Source organism: Aphelocoma coerulescens, chromosome 26 (assembly GCF_041296385.1).
Source record: "Aphelocoma coerulescens isolate FSJ_1873_10779 chromosome 26, UR_Acoe_1.0, whole genome shotgun sequence".
Taxonomy (NCBI): domain Eukaryota; kingdom Metazoa; phylum Chordata; class Aves; order Passeriformes; family Corvidae; genus Aphelocoma; species Aphelocoma coerulescens.
This window is the reverse complement of record NC_091039.1, coordinates 6,248,604-6,275,387: the sequence shown is the minus strand read 5'-3', so window position 1 is coordinate 6,275,387 and position 26,784 is coordinate 6,248,604. Positions and strand designations below refer to the sequence as shown.

General features: G+C 48.1%; 1 protein-coding gene across 2 annotated transcripts; it reads left to right on the top strand.

The window, feature by feature from the left end:
- Positions 1–1,061: 1,061 nt before the first annotated feature.
- Positions 1,062–17,968, top strand: NUCKS1 (nuclear casein kinase and cyclin dependent kinase substrate 1). 2 transcript variants are annotated; one of them, XM_068995592.1, is made up of 8 exons: positions 1,062–1,346; positions 8,013–8,062; positions 9,068–9,173; positions 10,277–10,332; positions 10,599–10,751; positions 10,987–11,139; positions 11,580–11,729; positions 12,349–17,968. In XM_068995592.1, the coding sequence occupies exons 1-8, from the start codon at positions 1,330–1,332 to the stop codon at positions 12,546–12,548; spliced, it is 885 nt and encodes a 294-aa protein (XP_068851693.1). In that variant the 5' UTR covers positions 1,062–1,329; the 3' UTR covers positions 12,549–17,968. The 2 variants fall into 2 exon arrangements, with proteins under 2 accessions (XP_068851693.1, XP_068851694.1); XM_068995593.1 differs by having other exon boundaries at positions 1,063–1,346; positions 11,583–11,729.
- The last annotated feature ends 8,816 nt before the right edge of the window (positions 17,969–26,784 follow it).

Sequence of the window (26,784 nt, the reverse complement as noted above, 5' to 3'; positions counted from 1 at the left end):
AGGGCTCCTTAATTCAGTGGGTTTTGGGACAGGCAGATGCTCCCAGGGCCTCTTTATTCCACGATCAGCTGGATTTTCCTGAGGATTGACTGGCACCAGGGACAGGGATGGAGCAGGAAAAGGGCCAGAATTCCAAAGAATTCCAATGAAATTCAAGCAGGGCATGAAATGAACTCCAATTATCCTGTAATTGTAATTACCCCTATAAATCTGACCATATTTGAAGCATCAAACCAGTCTCCTTAGTGAACCCAAAGTATAAAAATAAGATTTTAAGCGCTATTTTTATTAAAATGGAGGGATGAACCTCCAAAGAGCCAAGTGCAAAGTGAAAGTGAGTTGCTGTGGCAGAAGCTGCCATTTTAATGACTGTGGAATATTTCCAATTCTTCCATGGTTAAAGCATCCCCTTTGCTAAACAGAATGAGTCATTTTGGGATTTCTGGGGAGTTTAAAGTGCAAAAAATCTAAAATCTTCATTGGACTTTGCATAAATTGTGCATGTACTTAACTGCTGACTGGCACGGGGAGTAGTGACGGCGGTGACATCAGTGCTGCGTCCAAATCTGCCGCTGAGACCAATTTTTTGCGTTTCTTCATAATAAAAATTAATGACACTGAACCCGCGCCCGGGGCCGCGTTTTCCCTCCAAAACCGCGCCGGGCCCGCGCGGCGAATCTGCGGCTCGGGCCTTGAGGCGCCGCAGCGCCCCGAAAAACTCCCGGAGAAACGGGGGAAAATTCCAGCGTGGCGCCGGCGATGGAGGGCCGCGGCCGGCGGGGCGGGAGGGGCGGGACGGGGCGCGGCGGAGCCGCGGCAGCGCCGGGAGCCCGTGGCGAATCTGCCGCCGGCGCTCGGCCGCGTGCGAGCCGCGCTGCCCGCCCTCCCCGCGGGGACAGTGGGCGGGCCCTGCCCGCCGTGATGGTTCGAACGAGCCAATGGGCAGCGGGCTCTCGCGGACCGCGGCCAATCGGCGGCCGAGGGGGGCGTGACCAGCGGGGTCGGCGGCACCGCCCCCCCGCTCGCATCCTCTCGGCGGGGCGAGCGCGACCATTTTGCGGGGGGGAGCGGCGGGAGCGGGACCGGCACCGACACCGGGACCGCGACCGGGATCAGGGAGCGACACCGGGATCGGGGCCGGGATCGGGATCGGGGAGCGGCACCGGGGGCGGCGGCGGCGCCTGACGCGGGAGCGGCGGCTCCGCAGGCGCGGCCTGAGGCGCTGGGCCCAGCGCTCCCGCTCGCTCCGGGCGGCCTCAGCGTCCCCGGCGGCCTCAGCGTCCCCGTTGCCTCCGCGCCCAGCCCCGGGCGGCCCGAAGCGCCGGGAAGATGTCGCGGCCCGTCAGGTGAGTCCCGGCGGCGCCGCTCCCGCCGCTCCTCCCGGGCCGGCCCCGCGCAGGGCAGGCCGCGCTCAGGCCGTGCCGATTTCTCCTCTATTTCCCCTTGTTTTCCCCCTCCTAACTTTCCACAGCCACCACAATAAACACCGTATTTCACACTGCGCCGCTCGCCCGGGCCCGGGGGGCGCGGCGGGGCGGCCCTGCGGGCGCTGTCCCACATTTTGTAACGGGGAAAAGGGAATTTTTCGCCGCCGCCGTGACCCACTTGGCGCAGGGCGGGCGCTGCTCTCCCCGCGATCCGCGGCCGCCGCGGGGCCCCCCGGGCCCGCTCCGGGCGGCGGGGCCGAGCCGAGCACGCTGCCGGGGGAGGGGACGCGGTGCCATCCGGCGAGGGTCCGGGGCACGGGGGCTGTGCATGGGGAACCACGCGTAGGGGAGGAGCCGGCAGGAGCCGCCCCCTCGGTGCGAGCGGCGCTGACACACGCCCTGCTCCGCCCGCCCGCCCGCCCGGCCGCGGGCTGCGCGCTCCGGGCTCGGTTTCCTGCTGCTGTTTTTTTCCCCCCTCCTTTTCCTTTCGTGGGGAAGAGGAGAGCTTTTTGCAGGCGGGCTGTGTGTGTGCCTGGCAGCCGCGGAGGTGGGTCTGGGGTTGGTGGCTTGGGTTGAGCAGCGCTGGGAGCTGGAGGAGTTGCTGGCTGGGGTTGGAGCGTGGTGGCTTTGAGAATCTGCGGCACAGGGAAGTGGTGCCCCAGGGAATGGCTGGAGCTGTGTCAGGGGAGGGTTGGGGTGGATGTTTGGGAAAGGTTTCATCCCCAGAGGGTGCTGGGGCACTGACCAGGCTCCCCAGGGAATGGGCACAGCCCCAAGGCTGCCAGAGCTCCAGGAGTGCTTGGACAGCGCTCCCTGGCACAGGGTGGGATTTTGGGGTGTGTGTGCAAGGCCAGAAGTTGGACTGGATGATCCTTGTGGGTCCTTTCCAGCTCGGGGTATTCTGTGATTCCCTTTTGTCTCAAAGCTTTACCAAGGGGGTGGCAAAAGAGTGAGCTCGTGATTTAAGTTGTTTTAATTGCAAAGGTGTGAGGTTTCCCACGGTGTTCTTCTGATGCTTTGGAATTTCTTCATTCTCAAGATACCTCAAGTAACTGGCTGTGCTTTTATTCCCAGTGAGCCTGGTCTGGGGTGTGGATGTTGGGTATTTTGGCAATTTTAAATAATAAGTAGAAATTAATTGTGGCTGTGATACATATATACTTTTAGAGATGATAGTGGTTGTATTTAAGTTATATTTCTAATATGCAGAATTTAAAATATAAATGGAACCCAGGACTACGTTGCTAAGTAGGGGAGTGGCTCAGTGATTGGTGAGCTTCCCAAATTAGTGGTGATGTGACTGCTGCTTGAGGGGACACTTCAGTGTTGGTGATTCACGTGCCAGTTCTGGAGATTGCCCCAGGTAAGGAAAGGGTGGTGTCTGTAAAAGTAGAACCTCTGAGCTTCCTGGAATTAAGTATTTTTGCAAGGTTAAAAAAAAAAAAATTAAAATAAAACGCCTCTGTTCAGTCCTGCTGGGTTGTGAAAGGTCTGCCTGGTCTCACCCTCAGCTGGCAGGCTCTGCTCTGCAGGAAAATGAGGCACCAAAGTCCAGCAGGTTGTTAGGAGCACAGAACCTCTTGGCACCTGGCAGGATAGATGCAGCAGTCCCTTATCTCCCTGAATTTAACAGCCCTTCCAGGGGAAAAAAGGTAAATATTCAGTGGCTGCTACATTGTATGCTCTACGAAGTATTAACTCTGCCAATAGATTTAAATTCATTAATAAATTAATGCTGGAATGAAGGTTTTTTTCTGCCTACCTTAGCTTGTTGGTGGTAGAATGGAAGCCTGGTGAAAGGTTCTTCTTCAGAGTGAGATTCAGTGGTGGAAAAGTTTTCCTCTAGTCAGTGTTCTTTGAATTAGTTGATGGTGGCTGCTGGCTTCTGGTGAATATGTGTGCACCTAAAGAGAGAACTTAATAAAATCCATCCTATATCCCTAGTTTTTACTCCACTTGTTGAGAAAATTGACCTAAGGCTGAGTCTGGCTGTTGAAGTCAGTTACTTAAAATTAAGTAGTAATAAAGTCGTGGTATTTACAGGCTTCATGTGCCTGGCACTGAGAGCCAGGTACTTCCTGCACAATTCCATTTCTCCTGGGTGGGTAATGAGGGTGTTTTCACTGTTGGTAGAAAAAAGCAAGGAGTAAAAACTAAAGGAGCCTGAAATTACTGAACTTCTGCATCCCTTTTGTAACCCTCCTGAAGTTCTGTGAAGAGAGCTGGGGCTGCTTGTAGGGGTATAATAAAATAAAATACTTTGAGCCACTATTTTTTTATATACAGCATCAATTAATGATCTTTTAAGTCAGGATTTTGGCTTCTGATGCAGCCTCTCTTCTGCTTTGTCTCGCTGGTCCTCTCCTGCAGGCTTTGCAAATTGAGATGTTGTGGGCAGGTGTGGAAATCCCAGGGTTTTTTTGGTCATTCATTTTAAGATTAGAGCCAGTTATGAATTGATCTCAGTGCTTCAAGGCTTTACATCCTTCATTTTTTTGGATTTGAATCCCAGTCTGGTGTTGGCACTGCAGTGGAAGGGTGAAATTTTACTTGCAGGAAAAAATACATCTATTAAATATAACTTGTTGCCAGTGTTGTTACCTGGGCAGTGTAAAGTATAAATATTGTGACTCTGGAAAAGCTTCCATGGGATTGCAGGAAAGCAACAGCTCCTTGGGGATTGGCACTTAATAAAATTGAGTGATGCTGTGTGGTCCAGAGACAGGCTGGAGACACTTTGCAGATGAGTAAAAAGATGATCCTTGCTCTCTTTCAGTCTGAAGAGAAACAGAGAGAAGGTGGAGGTACAAGAAAATTCAAAATACCAGGGATGACACCAGGGTGGGGGAGTGGGGTGGATGTTTGGGTTTGGTTCCCCTCCTGCTCTGCATCATTTTTGTAGTAAAATCTCAATTATGGTTAGAATCAAATAGAGGACGGGCACAAGACTGCTTCAGTTATTGCTGCAGAAATCATTTAATTGTTTTATGGAGTTTCAAGTCATGTGGATCCCTGAAAATCCTGCAGGTGCCATGAGCAGAGCCTGGGGCTTACAGACGTGGGGAGTCACTCTGAGCTCTGTAGTGGGGACCCTCTTGCTGGTGAGTCCTGTCTGAGTCCAGTTTTTACCCAGATTAGCCCCAAAGTGACATGGTTTAGGTCCCTGACTGTCACCAGGTACCCTGTGTCACCTTCTGGTGGTGGTTTTAAGTCAGTGTTCGTGGAAGGCCCAAATCCAGCACTGCAGATGTGCTTTGCACAGCTCTGAAAATCCCTGCAAGAAACACTTCTGGCTGGAATTTGTATTTTCTATCTATAAAAAAGCCACCAAAAGGTGCTTTTAATGGCAGTATTTATTGATAATATTGGCCTCAAAGGGGACATCTTTACCTGAAAGTGAAACCTGACTGCTGAGCCAGAGCTGCCCCAGCCCTGAGGGTCAGGGAAAGGCCGGAGCTTTGCTCACAAATGCTGAGGGGTTTTTTGTTATATTTTGTTATATAACTTTATTGGTTAAATAACCAATTAAAAAAACCCATACAAAATCCCAATAACCATTTAATCTCCTTGCTTTGCTCTATTGGATTAGAGGGTAGGTGGTTGTTGTCTTTGCTGGTTGTCATTTGACCTAAACATTCCTCTTCAGTGCCGGGTTTTTGAAGCCTTCTTTTAGCATTGCTTTTCAGGGTTATATGTTGTGGGATTTTTTAAAAATTTGGGCTTCTTCTGTGGGTTTTAATGCCTGCACAAATACCTGGGAATCTAAGCATTCCCTTTAAACACCCCCAAGTTTTCTACCTGGTTGTAGGGCTGTGCTGATGTTGGTTTAAAGGCTGAGGGTTTTAAACTGAAGGTGAGGTAGTACCATACAATCCTTCCTCAGTTTTACAGGCATTTAGTGATCCTTTGACATGTTGATGGTGCTTTTCATAATTCCAAAATTGCAGTTTGGCAGGCATCAAGCACAGGTTGCAAGAATTACTGTGCATTTCTGAGCTGTAGTTAAATTACTGGAGAATTACTTTGCTAAGTGCTTCCATCCTAACATGTTGATGAGTTGCTGTTTATTCCAAAAATATTGGACTGACAGCTGTTATTAAAAACTTGTGCTGTTAGACCTCTCTCTGAACTTTTCACATGCACACTTCAAGTGCTGATCTGAATTAGCAAGGAAGTTATCTTCAAATCTCAGTGAATATTTTAAACCAGACTGAACAATGCCCATCCCAGCTGTCCCCTCGCCTGTCTTTTTATGCTCAGTCTAAGTGGATTTAACAGAGAGTTTATTTTTATGCCTGCTTGCTTGCTTTAACATCTTATGGCAAAGAGAGGCTCTTCCCTGACAACACCAGCACTCTGTTCCTGGCTCTTAATTCCAGTGATCTTCCACAGAGTGTTTTTATCACCTTGGTGTAGTAAACACTGCAGGCTCTCTTTGCAAACTCGTAGTTATTATTGCACAGCAGCGCTGCTGACAGTTCTAAATAAAACTTAGCTGGTCTAAAAGAGGTGAATGATGAGTATGAAGAGAGGGGAAGGGCAGGTGCCAGGAGCAGGTTGGTTGTTTCTGTTCCTGGGAGCTTCTCTGGTGCTCTTGGAGATTTGCAGATCTTTATCTCCGATGGTATCAGTGCAGAGATTCCTTCTTTACTCCACCCTTCTCCTTGCCCTGCAAGACAAGATAATGCAAGGAAACAGCCTCCGCTTTTGGTTTCTTCTGAAACAGTGATTCTTAATTTTGTTTTAAATAAAAATGTCACAGCTCCTGCTCGCCATGTGAGGAAAACTGAGCAGGGTTTACTCTCAGGCTGCAAACCCAGGGCAGCGTGCTTGGGGAAGGGATGTTTGCCACAGGGACAGTGTTTTTGTTGAAGGGTGTTTGCCACAGGGACAGTGTTTTTGTTGAAGGGTGTTTGCCACAGGGACAGTGTTTTTGTTAATGCTGTAGCTGACACTGTTACATTTCCAGTATCTGATTTAATGTGTCTCTGAAGGAAACAAGGTGGAAAAACTGCCATTTCCATCTTGTTCGGTGGCTCAGTGATGTCCGAGTGGAAATTCTGCTTTTTTCACCTTGTTTATGCTTTTGAAGGAAAAACCCCAATATCTGATACCTGAAATCGGGCATCTTATTAAATAACTTCGCTGTTCTTCTGATGCTTATCAGAATAAAATTAACATTTTCATTTGTGGGGTGGGTCAGGAGGCAACCTTCAGGAAGGCTCCTTGTTGGAATAGGAATGTAAATCAATAATTGCCAGTAATGGTGTCCCTAAACTGGTGTTTTACCACACTCAGACTGGGAGGGAGTGAACAGTGCACGGTGCTGTTGTACTTTGTTCTGCTCACACGTGCTCCAAAGCTTGGATGGGATCTGACCTGTACAGATCTTGCCTGATTGGTTTTTTCAGGGTGTTTTTTTCAGGATTGGTTTAATTTTTTTGGTTTTTAATTTCTTTCAGAGGTTTGGTTGAAATAAAACAATTTTGCTCCTGCATCCTTCTTGTAAGCCATGAATTAGAGGTGCAACTTAAGGAGGGCAACTTAAACTGGATTTCAGATGGATCAGCAGCGATGGCTTTGGGGTGTCTTTGAACTAAACAGGTTTATCAGCAGTGCAGGATGTTAATGACAGGTAATTAATGGAGCTCAGTGTGAATTGGCACAGTTGTGCTGAGAGCAGGAGAAGGGAAAGAGGAGAAGGAAGGATCCATGTGCTGGATGGAGTTTTCCAGCTGTAGAAGGGAGCTCATGTGGTGATTGCTGCAGAATCAGATTCGTCCTTGGCTTTGGGCCAGAAGGACTGGAAAAAGGGACTGTGGGAATCTCTTTGGTGCCTTTCCCAGCTGAGCCTCCACCTCCCAGCCCCTGTCAGTCCTTCCAGGGGGTGTTTGGAGTCCGAGTTTGAGGCATTCTCAGCTGGAACTGAAATTTAATTGAATTAGTGGCTCTCTTGATGCCCTCTGGTGTGTGGTATTACAGGGCAGTTGTCTGAAGTAGTTGGGATTTGATTGACAAGGTGCTGATAAAACAGCCAGCAGTTCCATTTTTGAGGTTTCAGTAAATTCAAGAAGCAAGTTTAATTTTGTTCACTTTCAGCTTTCTGACATCTTCCCACAGGATCAGTGTAATTCTTTGAGAAAGCTCCTGGAAGCCCCAGTGAAAACTTAAAATGCTTCAAAAGCAAGGATCACATGGGAAAATAAAAATTGGAGGAGAAGGTGTGACAGCAAGTGAGCTGTGAGAAGCAGAAATTCCAAAAGCAGCAGTTTAGAAATGTTTATCTGATTCATAACCTCTGTGGTACTTATCGAAAAGAATGTTCTGATTCTGGGAGTGTAATCCAGATTATTATAAAATCTCCTCAGGAAAATGCTATTTATGCTTTACTATAATTAATGTACTTTGTGTTCACTCCTGACTGCAGAGGTGGAGGTGGCTGAGTTATCAAAGTTTTCTTGGGCTGTTTTTGAACTACAAATCCAGCCCTGGAAGCAAGGATATGGCACTTCCTTGGTCCTTAAGGCTTTTGGAGCTCTGAAATGATGAAATCCTAATATTTTTTTTTCTCCTGCTTTTTAACAGGAACAGGAAGGTGGTCGATTACTCCCAGTTTCAGGAATCAGATGATGCTGGTAAATGACTTTTTTCCTTCATCTCCTTGGGCTAGAGCAGCTCATTATTGCCCTGCGTATTAATTGTTTTGCTCCTAGTTGCGTCTTCAACTCAGATTCCAAGGAGTTTCTGTTCTTCACAGCCTGAACTGTTAATAAGTATTTGAAAATATAATGATTCTCATATGTTTTGTATTAAACAAACAATGGTGATAGAAATCTTATTATTTAATGCTTGTATTGTTGGAGTGCCTTGAGGCTGTTGGCAGCAGCGCCTTCCTTGCTCGATGTTATGTTCTGTGGCAGAGGCTCCTCGATGCCACTTTTTTCTACAGGAAAAGATGTTTTCCATTTATTTTGTGGCTCCAGTTGAGCCCACATTATCAGGCATTTTGGGGGGATTGCATCTAAACAAATGTGATCCGTGTGAATTTACAGAACGTTTCTGGATCACATTTCTCAAATAATGTAATCTGTGAATTAACAGAACATCTCTGGAATAGGTTTTGAGTTCTTGGAAGATAAACTCAGTGCTAAGTCAGGTTGCACTGATAATTAATATGGGACAAATATGCATAATTCTTAATTAAAGTGCTGTTACTCATTAAGTGAGGTGTTGTGTAAGAGTTGTAAAGAGTTTAAACTCCTATTTAATGACATCCTTTATCCCATCACAGTAAATAATGTGTGCTGTTAGAATCATACAGAAGTATGTATGGATGTTAATTTTTAATAGGTTTATATAATAACCACGTGCAAAATGAGATCCTGTGTCCTCTTGTGAGGTTTTCATCTGTTTCCCTGGGTGAGACTTGACTGTACACAGCATTTTCATGGTGCTATTGGCAGAAGAAAAGGGAAAATCACTGGTTTAAACCAGGAGTTTGTTTCCATCAAAGGTTGTTTGAAGCTTTGTGATGTTTTTCTTTTTGATGTGCATGAAATGGTCAGTTTAAGTTGTAGCTGAGGAAAGCAGTTTGCTGGCAATGAGTTTGATTCAAACCCATTTTGTGCTGTCCTGTCCAGATGATGATTATGGAAGAGATTCAGGTCCCCCATCCAAGAAAATCCGTTCGTCTCCCCGAGAGGCAAAAAATAAGAGGAGATCTGGGAAGAATTCTCAGGAGGACAGGTAAAAGAAGCTTTTCATCTGTTGGGAACGTGTCTCCACACCTTGTCCTGTGTGTGGGGAGCAGCATCTTCCAAGAGGAGTGGAATTCCAGGGAGATTGAGAGCTCTCAGTCAGGGCTTTCATACCCAGCTGAGACACTGAGGTGGTTTCTTCCTGATGTGAGTAGACAGAGAAATCATGTGTGAAACACTTGTCAGTAGTGCTTCATCATTCCAGAAGCTCCAGAGGCAGGCAGCTGGAATGGCAGGGAATGTGATCCCAGGTACAAGGATCGGCAGCTGCTGCAGTCCTCAGGTCAGTCAGTGGCAAGGTGCAGCCCCTTGCCCGTGTTCTGCAGCCTGCTCAGGGCATCCCTGTGGTGCCAGGTGGGATGGGGTGGCACTTGGGGACATTTGGTCGTTCTGTGGCTCTTTGTTCCTTGTTTGGGCTGATCCATGAACACACAACTTGGTTTGGTAGCTGAGTTGCAAGTGAAATTCTGCTGTAGAATTCTACAGTAACTGTGGTCCCCAAATGATTGCCGTGAGACCTTTTTGGTCATTTTTTTGTTTTCATGACAGGTAGCAGCTTCAGGGATGGAGGTTCTGCCTGCTGGTTCTTGTTCTATAAACCCAAGGTGTCTTTTATTCTCCAAATCAATCAAATGATCAAATAATTTGAGAAAGCTTAGACCAGACATGTGCCAGTTAAGAGCAACGTGCACAGAATGGAGTCTAAACAATGACATAAAGACAAGTGCTGACTACAAATCTATTCAGAATAAACCTTTATTTCATTTATAGACTGCATATAAACCATCAAAATTGTAACTAAAATGGAAGCCACGTGGACTGTGGGTCAGTTTGAGTGAAGTGCATGGTTCACCTCAGTCTGACTGATTATTTCCTGCTTGGTTTAAGTTTGTCTGTGATTCAGAGTTTGAACATTATCTTCCCAACCATGACAACTTCACAGACAGCTGAGTAATCCTGAAATATGTCCAGGAAAAGCAAAAATTCTCAGCCTAGACATCAGTTTGCTCTTTCCAAATTATTTTCCACACAACAGTGAATGAAGCCAAAGTTGAGACCAGCAGTCAGACTTTACCTTTCTCTCATTTGCAGTGAGGATTCAGAAGACAAAGATGTGAAGACTAAGAAAGATGATTCACACTCAGCAGGTAACTGATTGCATTGTACTGATGGTGTATCTTCAAATTGAGTTGCAGGAGTAGGAGACAGAAAAGAAATAATTCTGACTTAAAATAAGTTGGATGCTGCCTCAGCTGCTGTTACTTCCCACCCTGGATTGGAATAATGTTGCTTTGTGTAATGTGATGGTCCTATAAAATTTGTCTTCATGAGTGGATAGATCTCTTGATCCCTTCCCTGCAGTTTTTGTCCAGAATGGGACAAGAAACTTCATCTTGGTGCCTTCTCCTTGCAGATGAAGATTTTGGCAGTGAAGATGATGACGTAGGAGCTGACGATGGCAAAGCTGACAGCGACTACGAGAGCTCTCAAAAAAGCAAAAAAGGAAAGAAGGCTAAACCAGACAAGAATAAGAGAGCAGCCTCCAAATCCAGGAAAAGGCCTGCAGGTAAACAAAAAAAAAAAAAGAGAGAAAAAAGTGGTTATTTTGCAGTGCAAAATATTGCAGAGGGTCCCCGTTGGGTGATGAAGGAGGGTGTTTATGGGGTTGAATTGTCCTCAGAGTAACTCAGTGAGTGTCTTAACCCCCTCATGAGTGAGCTGCCCCTGTTTTGCCCACGTGCTGCCTCGAGGCAGGAGCTCTGTGCTCTGCATTCACCACACCTTGGGGCCTTTTGCTGCAGAGGACAGCGAGGATGAGAAGGAAGATCACAAAAGTGTTCGTCAGCAGCGGCAGGCGGCGTCCAAAGCAGCCTCCAAACAGCGGGAGATGCTCATGGATGATGTGGGGAGTGAGGAGGAAGAGCAAGAGGATGATGAGGCACAGTTCCAGGAGAGTGAGTAAATGGGATTGGAAAAAATGACAGCAAAAGGGACACAGCTGGGACACTGAGGACATAAATTGTGCTCCTTAGTAACTTTTATTTTTACTGTCTGTCTGTCCCACTTGGGTTTTGCACATCTAGACTTTGTGTTCCAAGTTTGCAGCAAAGATGGGTGTGTTTTCCAAAGATGGGTGTGTGTTTTCCAAAAATCTGTTCCTCTGTAAGCAGCCCTGAAGGATAATTGTAAAGTTCTGAATGCTTTTTGCTGCTTCTTGCTGTCCTGAGGCATTGGTGATGTAAAAACCCAGTCACATTTTGTACCACAGCAGATAAATGGAAGCCCACAAGGTCTCAGAGTCTGTGTCTGCAGTTTAACTGGCAGATCTCAGCTGTATCTTCAATTCCCTTCCTTTTTTTCTCCCCCAAAACCTTATATTTCCTTACGCTTCCAGCAGATTCAGGAAGTGATGAAGACTTCCTCATGGAAGATGATGATGACAGTGACTATGGCAGTTCAAAAAAGAAAAATAAGAAGGTCTCCAAGAAATCCAAGCCAGAGAGGAAAGAAAAGAAAATGCCCAAGCCCAGGCTAAAGGCTACAGGTGAGTCTGTGCAAAATAAGTTACTCAGTTCAAAACTCAGGTTTTCTTTTTGCTGCAGAAGACTTGGGAGAAATCTTGGGGTCAGAAACATCCACATAAATGTTGAAGGGCCAAAATGCCACTTCCTAGCAGCAGTATGGAATTACAAGCTGGCTTTAATTCTTACTTTAGGGGTTGAATTGGTACCTATGTCTTGTTGGTAAAAACTCCTAACATTCAAAACCTTCCCTGCTGAGGTGCTGCATTCTGATTCCTGCGTCTCACAGCCAATCAGTAACAGTCTGTGGATTTGTTTGGGACTTTGTGATGTTTTTAGGGTGGGGAAATCTGAGCCAAAGGAAGTTTCAAATGATAATAGTTGATAACCAGCTGTTCTGGTTTGACAAGAGCTGTGTCCATTTGTGGTGTCACATCCAACAACTAGTAAGACTTCCAATTAAACAGCTTTGAAATCTTGTTAGATTGCTCTTCCCTTCAGCTTTGCTAATTGGGAGTGCAAAAAGCACCGTGGCCGTGGTCAGACTGCTGCTGAACGACTTTGAACTCCCATTTGTGTAACACAGTGTGAGTTTTTCTGCCTTTGCTGCTGCTGAGTTTTACAAGGTTTTTCTCTTTCCAGTGACCCCCAGCCCAGTGAAAGGCAAAGGGAAGGCAGGTCGCCCCACAGCTTCCAAGGCAACAAAAGAAAAGACCCCATCCCCCAAAGAAGAGGATGAAGAGCCTGAAAGTCCCCCAGAAAAGAAAAAATCAGCCAGCCCTCCACCAGAGAAGTCAGGGGATGAGGGATCTGAAGATGAAGCACCCTCTGGTGAAGATTAAAATGGCAGTTGAGGAAAATCTTTGTTTAAAAAAAAAAAGAGAAAAAAAAGAAAAAGGAAAAGAAAAACATACTTAGGGGTAGAACACGGTTTTGGCTGTGGCTTGACTCATGGGCTTTGAATGCTGTCTTTACTTTCAGCTGTTTAATACAGTGTATCCTTTTTTAATAAGAGGAAACCCTTCTACAGTAATATTTTGAAGTCAATGTTCTCTGTTGGCCATTCCGTTCTCCCTCCCCTGCCAAACCTGAAAAGCCATTTGAGACAAATTAACAGACCATTCAATATTTTATTTTTTTTCAAGGGATACTGCAGTTGAGAAGCAATAAGGTTTGAGACTGATCTGTGGAAACCATACTTACAAATCCTTAAGTAGAATAGATTATCCCAGTGCTGGTAAGAGTTGTTTAAAACTATTATTCTGTATTTGGAATATATGGAAAAAATAATGAACCTCTGCTTTAACAGACTTTGAGACGAGTTCAGTCTCAGCAAAAATGTAGTTGATCTAATTCCAGTGGAGGAAGATGAAACACAGGGAGGAATCCTGTGTTTCTTGGATTCAGGCACGTTTTTCATGGAAAGCAATCAAGAAACTCGGAATGGTCCAGTGTCTTTGATTTAGAAAAGACCCTCCAGTCAGGATGGGAGATCTTTTGTCTCTGCTGGATAGAAAACTGTTCTGTAGGCAAACTGCAGCCCATTCCAGACAAATTCAGATACTCAACCTCCAGCCTTCCCACATCCATTAACCCTTCTTTTATTCCTTCTGTAGATGGGCAGAACAGGGAAGAGAAATCGCAAACCATTTTAAAACCTGCTTTCCATTTGGTATCGTGGAAAATGTGTTTATTAGAGGTTTTTTTCCAAGGAAAAAAAAAAATGAACAGATAATGTAAAATTAAATTCTTCAGCTTTTGGGGCGAGGGATGTCCTTTTGTGGGTGTGAAGCAAAGGATTCCTGTAGTGCTCTGGTCAGTTTAGATCCCATGAGTCAGGCTTGAGTGTTTCTCTTCCCTCCCTCCATCTGTCCTCAGCAAAGCTCCAGGGATCCCTGGCAGAGGGGGCACAGCGGGCACTGGGCAGCTCCAGGGTGCCACTTCCCTGTCCCCACCCTGCTCCCTGTGGGATCTGCTCCCACCCTCCTGCTGATGGGCTGCTGGCCCAGCTCCCTGAGCTGGGAGTGCTGGGTGGGGAGGTGGAGCTGGAAGGAGCTGGAGTCAGGATGTCCCTGTCAGAGCAGGACACTCGAGGTGTGCGTGGTGGCATTTTAATGTGTTTTTATCCAAGCAGCCATATCCTTCCTTTTTTTTATTATTTTCTAAACTCCCATTAAGCTCCACAAGCCTTGGTTTTCAAACCCTGAGACAGAGGTTGCTGCCGTGTTTGTTGGTGGAAACATTGAAAACTGGACCTGCCATTTCTATTTTTATTTCCCTAAGCCCTCTGTGCTTCTGTCCGTTGCTCACACTTCTCTTCCAGCTGCCGAGCTTTGCATCCTTTTTTGGTTTTTTCGGGGTTTTTTTTGTCACAGAACTACACATTTTGTAACCAGCCTCCTGAAGGTAACATAAGGCAGCTAATCAGTTGGGATTTCTGGTGCACGTGGCACCAGCTTGTGAATCCTGTGTGGGATTTCCGAGAGCTCTTAGATGAGATACACTAAATATGGGCAGGAAGGACATTGAATCCCTAGGGAGCCTGAAGATGCTGAGTACAGTGTGGAGCCTCAGGTGGGGAATGGAATATTCCTCCAGCAGCTGAGAGATTGATTGTCTTGTGTGATTCCCTAGCCCTGGATTTTATTTGAGGCTGGTAAATTCCTTTACCTTGGCTTATAAAAATTGAAGTTCTCTTAACGTTCTTTACTCTCATGGAACTACTGTTGCCGTTACAATAAAGATGATGTTGTTTCATTGTAAATCTTATTTTTTTAATTTTTATTTTTTAAAGTGGTTCGATTTTTTTTTTGTTTGTTTGTTTGTTTTTTTCAGAACAGCTTCAGGCTGCAGGGAAATCTCAGTCTTGAAAAAGAAGTGAATGTAATCCCCTCTCCTCTCCCACACCCCTTCCCACCTGCTGGATTTCTGGGAGAGCAGAGCCTCTTGCATTCCCTCAGCTTCTTGGGTAATACAGGGAAAATAAATGGCCACATTTTAAAAATAAAAACCATTTTGGGGTAGCAAACACTTTTGCAAATCTCTGGTTTCCAGAGCTGTTCTCCTGCAGTCCAGACTCTGTTTCAAGCTACTCTTGTCCATTGGGTTCTTAGGGGTTTTTCTGGAATTCAGGTGTTCAAGGATAATTCCAGCTGATCTGGTTCTTCACCTGCCAGACCAGGTGTTTTCTGAAGACTGTTTTGTGAACCTCAGCTAAAATACATTTTTGGTTTGTTTATATTTTTTTCTAAGACGGTTAAGAAAAGTTAAGGCTGTGAAAAATCCTTTTTCTGTTCTCAGTTCAGCTTTTGGATCATTTCGTGCCTGGCAAGTTTGGCCCTTGATTTTATAGAACTCTTCTGCTTTCTCACACGTTCATTTCTCATGAGTTGGAGGCTGCCTGATGCTTCTTTCTGAGTGTGTCACAACCCAAACACTATGAAAATCCTGGATTTGGGCAATTCTGTAATTTTTTCCAAACCTGTTCTGCTGATTTGTGCAAACACTAAGCCCTAACAGTGTCTTGGCTCCTCTGTTAGAAATACAGCAGTTCACATTTTTACAGACAGAAGAAAATTGTCAAGGTGAATATTTTTATTATTTTGAGTATTTTTTTTTCCAGCATACAACGTTTTTCAGCAGCAGCAAACTTCACCTTTTTTAATGCCCTTCGGAATTAATTTGTATTAAACATTCTGGAAGGAAAGCTGGGAAAATGCCTTTCTTTAGGAGCATGAAGAGATTTTTGTGGAGCAGAAGGTTCCATGCACAGGAGGAGGCTTTGCAAAGATTTTCTGTCCCACAGCTGTAGTTCTGGAGCCTTTGCAGAGAGGTAAAATGGATTTATTCCAAAGTTCAGTCTCGAGCCCTGCCCTGGTCTTGCTCTTAAAATTTCAGCTCAGAACTTCCATCCTGTCCCTGAATCCTCCCCACCACATCCAGCTCTGAGGTTTATGCCAACAGTCCTGCCTTGAACCTGTCAAAGTCAGCAATTCCAGCTGGGGTTTCGTGCTAAAGATGGGTTTGGTTCGGTTCCAGCGGGGTCAGCAGGAGGATCAATGCCAACTGTGCCCAGCTCGGGGTCAGGAGGGGCTGTGGGGAGAGCAGGGCTGAAAAATGGGGCAGCTGAGGAGCTTTTAATCACTTTTAACTTCCTCCAGGCAGAAGAGAGTGAGGGGAGAGAAGCAGCACCCACCAGTGCCAGGTGCCAGCTCTGAGCCCGCTCAGCTCCTGTGCCAGCACAGCTGAGGCACCGCCAGGGCAGCGCCAGAAATCTGGAATTCCTGGGGTTTTTCCTTTTTTTTCCCTTTTTTTTTTTAAAATTCCCTCCACTGGTGATGGTCACAAAGGTACAACAGCCCCTGAGGCACCCAGGTGAGAGAGGGAGGGAAGGAAACTGTAACATGCTGGAAGCTTTTGGAGCTGTAGAAAACTGGTGCTTTGCTTTCTGTCATTTGTTCGTGAAGTGTTTATTTTTATAACAGATCCTATCGTTGAACACACGGTTCCTAAAAGCTGTGGACTGATCCATGAGCTTAATATTTGATGGAGAATTCATTCATCTGTGGGAGGGGGGAGGAAATGGAGCAGGTGGATGTTTCACAGGGACGCTGTCACGGAATAGTTGCTGGCGTTTAGGATGTGTGAGTTTGGGGGGGTTGCTGTCACATCCCTACGTGGAAATTAAATATTCTCTGTGTGTGTATGATCAAATAGAGCATTTCCCCTCAGCTTTGAGTATTTCCCTGCAGTTTTGGGAGGCTTAAATACGAGTCCTGATGGGATAGAAGCAACACTAACGCTCTGTTCTGGCTGTCAGGAGGATTTGGGGCTTTTTGGAGCCCGTCAGAGCAGGGAGAGCCGACAGTGTCCTTTGGAGACCTCCCCAAGCCAAGCCTAGCTCTAAATCAAATTCTAGACTTCCCACTTCAGTAGTTGAATGTCTTTTCATGGAACTCTTTCTCTCAAACCATAAATATTGCAGAAGTCCAGCCCAGCCCTGCCAGGTGCTGGCTCTGTGTCACCTCTGTCGGCCCCGATTCTGCCCCGCAGCCGGCCCAGCATGCTCAGTGTGACTGCAAACCACCAGTGTGCAAATGCTTTGTATAGTGGGGCGAGGGTTTTTTATATATATATTTTGGGAGAGGGGGGAGCGGGGTGGGTGGAGATCCTCGAATCAGCTTAAGCCAGACTTAAATGTGTGTAAAAGCCCCCGAAATCTTCGGTGTGTGAGTGCGCGGGTGCGAGTGGGAGTGTCTGACATCCCATTCCCTTTGTGTTCTCAGCATTTGTGAGGTTTTATTTTCTTTTCTCTTTTTTTTTTTTTTGGTTTTTTTTTTTCCCCCTCCCCTTCCTTCCTGCAGAAGCAATTGTTACAAAATGAAAAAAAATAATTGTAAATAAGAGCTACGTAATTCTTTTTTTGTTGTTGTTTGCCATCGTGTCACAGCAAACCCTGAGTGAGAGCAGTGTGAAGGTGGAGGAGGAGACTCCAGGTAGGGCCTTGGGCCTTGGGCAAGGCATCATTTTCTGGTATGCAATGAATATTTTGTCTTGAGTGTTTGCAATCCCCTGGTGAGCTTTTCTGAAAAATCAGGCTCTTTGCAGTTCCCCATGCTTTTTAATTTTTATTATGATTTTTTCTTTTTTTCATTTCAAAAGCAGAAAAAAGGGGCAGCTGCAAACAGTCACCACTGTGGGGTTGGGAACTCTGGACAACGCTGAGATCTAGCATGGTACTAGGAGTTAAGTCTGAATGTAACATTAATGCTTTATTTAAAATTAAAAACAAACACTTTTTTTTTTTTTTAAGGGGTTGAAGTGAACATGACTGTTGACCATGTTCGTGAATTTCTAGATGCAAACATTCATTGGTAGAATCGTGTGATGGTCTTTTGTGCTACTTAATTAATTTTACATATTCCGAGTCTCTGTATGTACCTGCAAAGAAAGAAAAACAAAAAAAATAACAAAAACCCTGCTTTGCTTTTCTTGAAAAAGGGTTCCCAGGACTGCATACCTGCTCCTGAGCTCTGTTTTAAGTATGTGTATCCTTCGCTTGTATTTTGTATTAAAAAAAAGAACCACGAGGAAAAAATGAACCCTTTATTGTTCAGCATGTTGGAATTGTGTCCCCTCTTTTATTTTTCTCCTTTTTGGAATATATTAAGCAACTCATTCTTCTGTATCTTTTATTTTCTTTTGTAAACTTTTTGGTTTTGTTTAAAAATGGCTTTATAAAAGGGCTTTTATAACCCATGAACACGACTTGAGTCCTTTTTCTGCTGCTCCAAAGGGATCCTCCTGTGCCTGGTTCGTGTTCTGTGGGAGGTAAAGCTTCTTCATCTCCCAGCATCTTCAGAGTTTTGGGGTGAATTCCTTGGAATTCTCTGAGGAGGGGAAGTCAGCTTTGGGCCAGGTGTGACCTTCCCATTGTTAACCTGAGAGCTGAAGGGGGAGAATGAAATAAATTGAGGAAACTGTGCCTTTCCCAGGCTCTTCCTGGAGTTGTAAATTGAAATTTTGAGGCCCAAAACCAATTTGAGGGAGCGATGAGAGGAGGGACAAAGCCCTTGGAATGTCACCTTCCCCTCCAGGAGCTTCCTGTCGTGTGTCCCAGCGGTTCCACAGATCCTCAGCCCGTCCTTATGGAAAAGCTTCGTCGGGAACACGGGAGAGAGAACTCATCCTTGGCTGTTGTCATGGCAACCCTGGGCAGGGATGGGCCCAGCCTCAGGTGCTTTTTCCACGCGCTGGAGGTCACACAGGGAATTTTTCCTATCACCAAATCCATTGGAGCAGATTCCATCCCATTCCCAGCAGCGTCTCCGCTCCCAGGTCGGATTTTCCCGATTTTGGCTCATTTTTGACGCCCGGTCGTGCCCGCGCTGTGCCAGCAGGGGGCGCTAGGATGGCGCCCTCTTCCCGCTTCCCTTTGGGATGAGCTGGGAAACCTCTGGAATTCCACCCTAAAAGCGGCGCTGGACGCGTCCCGTGCCACTCCTGGCAGCACGAAGGGCAGAGCCTGTGGTTAATTTGTGTTCTGCTCCCCTGTTTGTGCTAAAAATTGGGGCTGTGGAGCTCGGGACGAACACCTGGAAGTGTTTGTTCCTCTGGGATGAGGCTGAAGCTGCTTCTAGGATCCGAAGGGGATGCTCTCCAAAGGGTTGGGGATGGAAAAACATGCTTGTGACCCTCTGGAACGAGTTATTTTGGGGTGGTGGTGTCCTTGTCCCAGCTCAGCAGGATCCAACCGGAATGGAGCCAAAATATTGGAATATTTGGTGCTCCGTGCAGTCGGGCGGGAGCAGCAGGGAGCAGCTGACAGGTTTGGGTTCATTTGGGAAGTGGCATCTCTGCTGCCCCAGTGTGGAATCCCAAATGCTGGTGGTGCCTGGCTGCAGATCCTGCTTCTCTTCCCCTTCCCTTTATTTGATCCCACAGGGTGGTAAAACGAGGCTCTGGAATTCAGGAATGTTTGGGGTTGGATGCTGCTGCCGGCAGTGCTGCTCCGGGCTTTTGGGGCTCGCTAACAGGATCAGAGTGGGTCAATCCTGCAGCTCCTGCCATTGCTCCTTCTCCTTTTGAACACCCCAGCCAGAGAACCCTGCCAGGAATTCCCACCTCACTGCCGGGGCAGCTGCAGCTCCGGGCTCCCATCCTGACACGGATCCCTGAGCTGGAGTTTCCTTCAGGAGCTGCCATCCTACATCAGATTTAGGCTGCTTTTCCCCTCACCACTGCTCCTTTGACCCTGCTGTATTTACTGCTGCTCCACACTGCAGAAGTTCAAACTTCCTAAAAAAATTCCCACTGGCTTTGAAGCATTCCCAGGGAATTAATCCCACAAACAGCTGATCTGTTTTGGGATTTGCTGGACGTGCATCAGAGCAGCGGACACGGATGAGGTTCGGTAACTGCAGCAAGCGCTGCCAAACTGGGGGAAAAGATTCCCTTGGCAGACAATGCTCCCTGTCAGGTTTTAATCCAAGGCAGTTTTGCCTCAGGAATATCCTGTTTGTGCTTCTCGGTGGTGTTTGGTCCCAGGGATGAAAATCGAGTCCAAGCTGCAACTCACGATGGGATTTGTTTGGGCCAAGGGGGTGTCCTTGGAAGGATAAAGGGGATGGGGTTGATTTAAAGAGCTGCTGTTCCCTGAGCAAGGACAGCACCCAGGAAGGGCTGGAAGCTGTGCCAGGGGAGGTTTGGGATGGAGCTCAGGGAAAGGTTCTTCCCCCAGAGGGTGCTGGGCACTGCCCAGGCTCCCCAGGGAATGGGCACGGCCCCGAGGCTGCCAGAGCTCCAGGAGCCTTTGGACAGCACTGCCAGGGATGCCCAGGGTGGGATTTTGGGGTGTCTGTGCAGGGCCAGGAGCTGCATCCATGATCCCTGTGGGTCCCTTCCAGCTCAGGATATTCTCATTCTGTTCATGCCTATCTTGCACATTGAAGGAAACCTGGGAAATCTCTGGAAAATGGTGTTTTCCCAGCGAACTCCCTACCTTTCAAAAGCCTGGTTTTAGAGACACTTTTGATGCAGCAAATTGCAAAGTGAGCAGGTTTGGATTTTTTACTTTTTCCACTGGAATTTGGGGTCTGTGTCCCCCCAGTGGGATAAACTGAACAGAGACACCACCAGGGACTGGAATTGCTGTGGGGTTGGTGCAGAGGCTGTGCTGGGGGTGCAGGAGACCCCTCAGTGTTCTGTGTCTGCTCTGTGCTCCTGCTGGAAGAGCCTTGGAGCTCTGGGATGTGGGATTTGTTTGCTTGAGGGTTCACAGCCACACCCGGGGCTCGCTCTCAGCTCCAGCTCTGGGGTTTTGTGTAGCCCAGGAAATGGTTTTTTGTGTGCTTGGGTTTTGTTTTTTTTCTTTCCTCTTCCAATTGGTGGAGGTCAAGTTCAAGTGCTGCTGTGGAATTCACTCCCCCATGGATGCAGAGCAGGGAGAGTTCCTTGCAAAGCTGATGCTGAATTAAAGTTTTCAGCTCAGATTCAGCCCTTGGCCCCAAAATACTCTTTGCAGTTCTCTCTCCTGCGTGGGCACGGCCAACAACTGAAACCAACCCTGCACAGACCCTTCTCCTCCTCTGCCTCTTCAAGAGTATTTCATTTACCCTCCAAAACTCTAAATTTTGCTTTCTATTCAAGAGCTGAGCTTCACATTCACGGGGGATTTGTGTGTCTTGACGAGGAGCTGGGGTTTTATTGGAGGCCTCTCTGTCTCTCAGGTTGAGTAAGGTCTGTGTTGGGAGCAGATAAACGCTCAGCAGGATCACATCTCCTGCTCTCACCCTCTCTTCTCTCCTGGAGCGCTTCCAGCTGAGCTCTTGGCCCTGGAGGAGGTTTTGGGGTTTCGTTATCAGTGAGTGCCTTCCCTGACCACAGGGCTCTGCTGGTTTTGCTGTTACAACCCTTTTCAGATATTGTTGATTAATTGCAGTGGTTTATGTCTGAGAATTTCTGTTTTCCTCTTCTCCTGCGATCAAGCCAGCACTGAATTTTTTCTTTTTTAAAGTCTCTGCTTGGAATTCTAATTTTTTTTTTTTTTAGCCAAATGGTTTTCTGAGTGTTTTATGAAGGTGATGCTATTGTAGTGTTTCTGCTTCACTTTCTGAGACATGAGTGAAGGAATAATTCAAGTATAATCCAATTTACCACACAGAGCCGTCACTTCTTTTTCCCTAAACTGGCCCTATTTTATTTTTTTTTTTTTTAATTTTACTTCACTGCTGATTACAGCACTGGATTTGAAGCAGTTTCTGTTCCCAGAAACAGTTCAGCCCATTAATTTTAAATTAATAAGTAACACATTTCTCAGAGGCAGAGCAGGTCTCACATTTGGAAGTGACTCAGTTCTTTCATTCCCATTCAACTGGTTTTACACCTTTAAATAAAACCACTTCAGTGACTTTGAAACGTTTTCCCCATTTCCTTCTTTTGGACAGCAAGGTGCCAGAAGGAAAAAGAAAATATCCATGGGTGCAAGTCCTTGTTCTCACTCTTGAGTCTCCTTCTCCCCACAGCACCAAGGGCTTTTAAGTGTAAAAAAGACCAAGCTGGGGGGTTTAACAGCTTATTACCTCTGATATTGCATTTTCCCAAGTGAGTTAATGCAAACAGGAATGTTCTTAACGGGCTGGATCACCCTGGCAAAGGCAGCTGTTATTAAACGTTGTTATCTTGGCTCACATCTGAGGGGAGCCTGCTGGGTGTTTATTTATTTCCAGAAATGTGTCCTCAGCCCGCTCTGAATCCGGGGATTCTGCCTTGCCCTGGCCGGGCCCCGGTGCTGGGACAGGGTGAGGACAGAACCCCTGAGATCTCCTGGGAGAGGGGCCCCAAAATCCCAGAATGGTTTGGGTTGAAGGGACCTTAAAGCTCATCCACGGGCAGGGACACCTCCCACCACCCCAGGCTGCTCCAGCCCGGCCTTGGGCACTTCCAGGGATCCAGGGGCAGCCACAGTTTTTCTGGAAAACCCATTCCAGTGCTGCTGCAGCAGCTTGGAGCCTGAGAGAGTTTGGGGAGGGAAACCCACCTCCCCTGACCCCTGGCTGGAGGAGAATTCCCAATTTCGGTGTTGCCTCCCCAGGGCTGGGAAGAGCAGCAGAGCCCAGCGTGGGAAGCGGGGAATTCGGGAATTCTCCCTCTGCACCTCCAGCTCAAACCCAACCAGGAAGAGACCGGGCCTGTGATCTGCACTAATTAAAAGAAACAAAAATTCCCAAGGTTTTCAGTGCTGGAAGGTGTTGCTGACACCAAAACAAAGAGCCCGGGCCTGGTGGAGCTGGCAGGGTTGGCAGAGCAGCTGTTGGCATAACAGACTTTCAAAATAAAATTAAAGCTGCCACCTCCTTTTCCTCGCTGATCCTGCAGGATTTCTCCAAACTGCCTTTGGTGTCCAGGCTTTTCTCTGAAAAACAACGAGGAAAGGGCTGGGAAGTGCCATCTCCAGGCTGGTGGTACATCTGTGCTTCCAGAGCAGGGTAAAAACTTGGCAGTGTGGATAAAGTTTGTTCTGAAGAGGTTGGATAATAAATTTGGGTTTGGTAATAATTTGGGTTTGAGAATGGACCTGCTGCTAATTACAGCACATTGCTCTTTGGGATATATCTGCCCAGAAAAATAGGGAAAGGCCATTTGAAGCCAATTCCTCGTGTCCTTGGGAATCTTCTGCATCCAGCTGAGGAGCAGAGTTGATGTCTCAGGGCCCTGCAGCCCTTCCACAGCTGAATGAAGGAGAAGCTGCTCTCTCTGTGGGGGAAAAGGTGAGAAATGCTGTACAAAAGTCAGGGAAATGGGGAAAAAAACCTCCAGGAGCCTCATCCTCGTGAGGCTGCCACTGAGTGACTCCATGTCTGGAGAACCTGGAGATTCCTTCAGGATTTTAGGGAGAAGTGGCTGTGGCCCCTCAGCTGGGAGCTGCAGAGAGGCACAGGAGCAAACGCGCTCGTCCTGTGAGGATTAACTCTGCTCTCTGCCAGCTGCCCTGCTCAGGCTCCTTCCTGCAAGAGAAAAATTCCCCTTTAAAACCCAGGCTGGAGCGAAATCCTCTCCAGAAGGGGTTCCTTGGCTCCTTAAGGAAAGTGAAAAGGGGGACGAGGTGGGGTGAGGGAGCTCAGGGGCTGATCCCATTGTGCCAACGCTCATCACGTCACGTCCCGGTGCTCACTCTCCCGGATGGAGAACGGGGGGACCCTGTCTGGCCCCACTGCTGGGGACGTCTCCAGGGCTGTTTGTGTGTCCTGACCCCAAAGGGCAGCTCCTCCTTTCTTCCCTCGTTAATCCCGGGATTTGTGGAATGCCGGTGACCCCCGGTGCTGGGAGTGACACGGAATTGTCAGTGGGAATATCGGGGAGAGTTCATCAGGGAACAGCTCCTCACACGAAAGGTTAAAGTCACCCCTGGGATTTGAGATTAGGTTGATGAGGAGAATGAATCAAATTAATCACAAAGTTACCAGTGTGTCCCTGCTGGGGATATTTTCATTTTGGGAATGGCAGGAGCAGAAGAGCTGAAGCCTGGGCTGGTTCTAGGACACCTCCTGCCCGGCTGCTGCTGCTGGAATAGCAACAAAAATTCCAGAGGAGTGTGACAGGAAGGAAAACAGCTTTCAGGGAGATGAAAGGCAGAGAAGGGAAGGCACAGAAACCTGGGATGGTGGTGAGCAAGTGAGATAAGATCATTAAACCATTTTTGTCCTGTTCTGTCATTGTGGAATTTAATGGCAAACTCTCTTATTCTTTTGATGACCCTTTAATTAATGAAACAGAATTAAGATTCTCCCAGTCCTGAAGGATCCCTTTCAGGGCCGACAGGTGTACAGCCTCATCCTTCTCCACCTTAGCTACCAAAGCAGGATTCATCCTCCAAAAAAAGGATGGATTTTATCCAACAGCTGCTTCCAAGGCTCTGGAAGGGAGCAGGGCTGGGGTGTCCTCGTTCTGCAATCGCTTCCTGCCTGCAGGATAAACACGCTGGGGGATTTTTGCACTGTGTCCCATAAACAGGGCTGTGTTGTTTACCTGCAGCAAATATCTGCCTGCCGGCTCCAGAATGAAACAGCCGAGAAAAGGCAGCACTTTAATCCTCTAAAGTTTCACGGAGAATTGTTCCCGATCAACTGGTTTGACGAGAAATGCCTTTTTCAGCAGATAGGACTGGGGTGGTTTCTGTAAATATTTTATTGTTCTTTTCTCTTTCGGGTTTCCTGCTTCGCCCAGGAGCGGTGAATTGTGGCCGTTTGCTCAAAGAATTGGCCCCGAATTCTGCATGGAACTGGCTGGGAAACGTGAGAGGGGTTGTGGAAGCTCAGGATATCGAGTGGAGGGGTTGTGGGGAGGGAAAGGAAAGGAAAGGAAAGGAAAGGAAAGGAAAGGAAAGGAAAGGAAAGGAAAGGAAAGGAAAGGAAAGGAAAGGAAAGGAAAGGAAAGGAAAGGAAAGGAAAGGAAAGGAAAGGAAAGGAAAGGAAAGGAAAGGAAAGGAAAGGAAAGGAAAGGAAAGGAAAGGAAAGGAAAGGAAAGGAAAGGATTGTGAGCGAGGCAGAAAGGCCAAGGGCACTGTCAGGAGGAGTCTGGGGACACCTCCAGTGTGGCTTTAGGTGCTGCCGGGAGAAAAGGTTTGCAGTGAGACTCAAGGAATTCTTGTTCAGGCCCTGCTTTATGCCAGCAACTGGAACCTTTGCAGAGAAGCAGAATTTGGTTTAAGAAATGTCAGGAACAAAGAGCAAGCCCTGCTTTTCACCCGGCTGTCCCTGTCCGAGGGGAATTGCTTTGGTCGGTGACTGCCCAGGGAAGGTCCCCAGGCTCCTGCATCCCCCGGCTTTGGCCGTGTCCCACCCAATCCCCAAATCCCGGGGCTGATGCTGTCCGGGGAAATCGCCCGGATGGCTCCTGGGGTGCATCATTTGCAAGTGGCCGAGCAAATGTGAGGCAGGGAGGCTGAATAGGAGCTGACAGTTTCCTTGGCACCCGGACCGGGCAGAAATCCGTGCCTTTGTTCCCTGCGAGGCTCAGGGGTGGCTCCGAGCTGCAGGGACCCTCCGTGCGGGGTGGGAGAGAGCTCAGCCCACGGGCACGGCTTTCCCCGACCAGATTTGAATGAGAAAGGGCCAGGAACTGCCTCAAATCTTCAGCCTGGAGCTGCGAATTGCCAACGCTGGAGCTGCCCCGTGGCAAAGGGAGGCTGGGCTGCGGCGACATCAAATTGACCCCCTCGGGGTAAGAGTGGGAGGGAGCGGGTGGGGTGTGAGCGATTGTTGGATGCTCTGGAGAGGGAAACTGGAGCTGTCAGAGGGCACTGGGACCCAGTGGGAAGTTCTTCCCTGCCTCATCTGTAGGACTGAGATGGGCCAGGAGCGATGCCCTGGGCGGTGTCAGAGGTGTCCCTCAGGCTGTGGGATGAGGGGGTGCAAGGGGTCCCCTGGGTGTCCCCGGGCTGTCCCGGGGGTGCAGAGGGTTCCAGAGCTGCCGGGGCTGGGTGTGGGGGGCACTGCAGCGCTGAGGATGGAAGTTCAGAGAGCTGGAGCCGGCCCTGCTGTGCTGGGGCTGCTCTCGGGCAGGGCACCAGCCCCGAGCCGGGCTTCCTTTCCACCCCCGGGAAACTCGGGGTCACCTGCGCACACCGGAGGTGACAGCGACAAAAACAGCGCAGCAGCGTCGGGGAGGGGAGAGGAGAGGGCTCAGCAGAGCCTGAGTTCTGCTCCTCCTGAACCTCCCCCGGCTGGAGCTGTTTGGGTTTCTGCTGGTTTTGCTGTTGCCCCATTGTCCTTGTACAGCCCCGGCAAGGCCACCCCTCCCTGGCGGGTTCCCCTGGAGGGACAAAGGACAGCCACAGCTTTGGGGACACCTCTGAGACCCTGGAGGGACAGCCACAGCTTTGGGGAAACCTCTGAGATCCCTTGGGACAGCCACAGCTTTGGGGACACCTCTGAGACCCCTGGGACAGCCACAGCTTTGGGGACACCTCTGAGACCCTGGAGGGACAGCCACAGCTTTGGGGACACTTCTGAGACCCCTGGGACAGCCACAGCTTTGGGGACACCTCCGAGACCCCTGGGACAGCCACAGCTTTGGGGACACCTCTGAGACCCCTGGGACAGCCACAGCTTTGGGGACACCTCTGAGACCCCTGGGACAGCCACAGCTTTGGGGAAACCTCTGAGACCCTGGAGGGACAGCCACAGCTTTGGGGACACCTCTGAGACCCTTGGGACAGCCACAGCTTTGGGGACACCTCTGAGACCCTGGAGGGACAGCCACAGCTTTGGGGACACCTCTCCGAACTCAGGGTCCTCCTGAAGGGGAGCAGAGCCCGTGAGGCTGCGCTGGGAAGGGAGCCCCGGCTGGGACAGGCCGAGGTGAAGAACGCGGCCCAGGGAACGCTGAAATGTTTGTCCTGCTCTCTGTAAATAGGGCAGAAATCCCAGATTTCAGGCTCGCTTGCAGCACCCAGAGCTTCGTCCTCTCTGCAGGGCTGGCAGAGCTGGTGCTGGACAGCAAACGGGGCAGCCAGGCCAGGATCGATGAGGATGTGGACGAGGGAGAGGCTTTGTTTGCTTGGCTGCAAAGGCCTTGGAG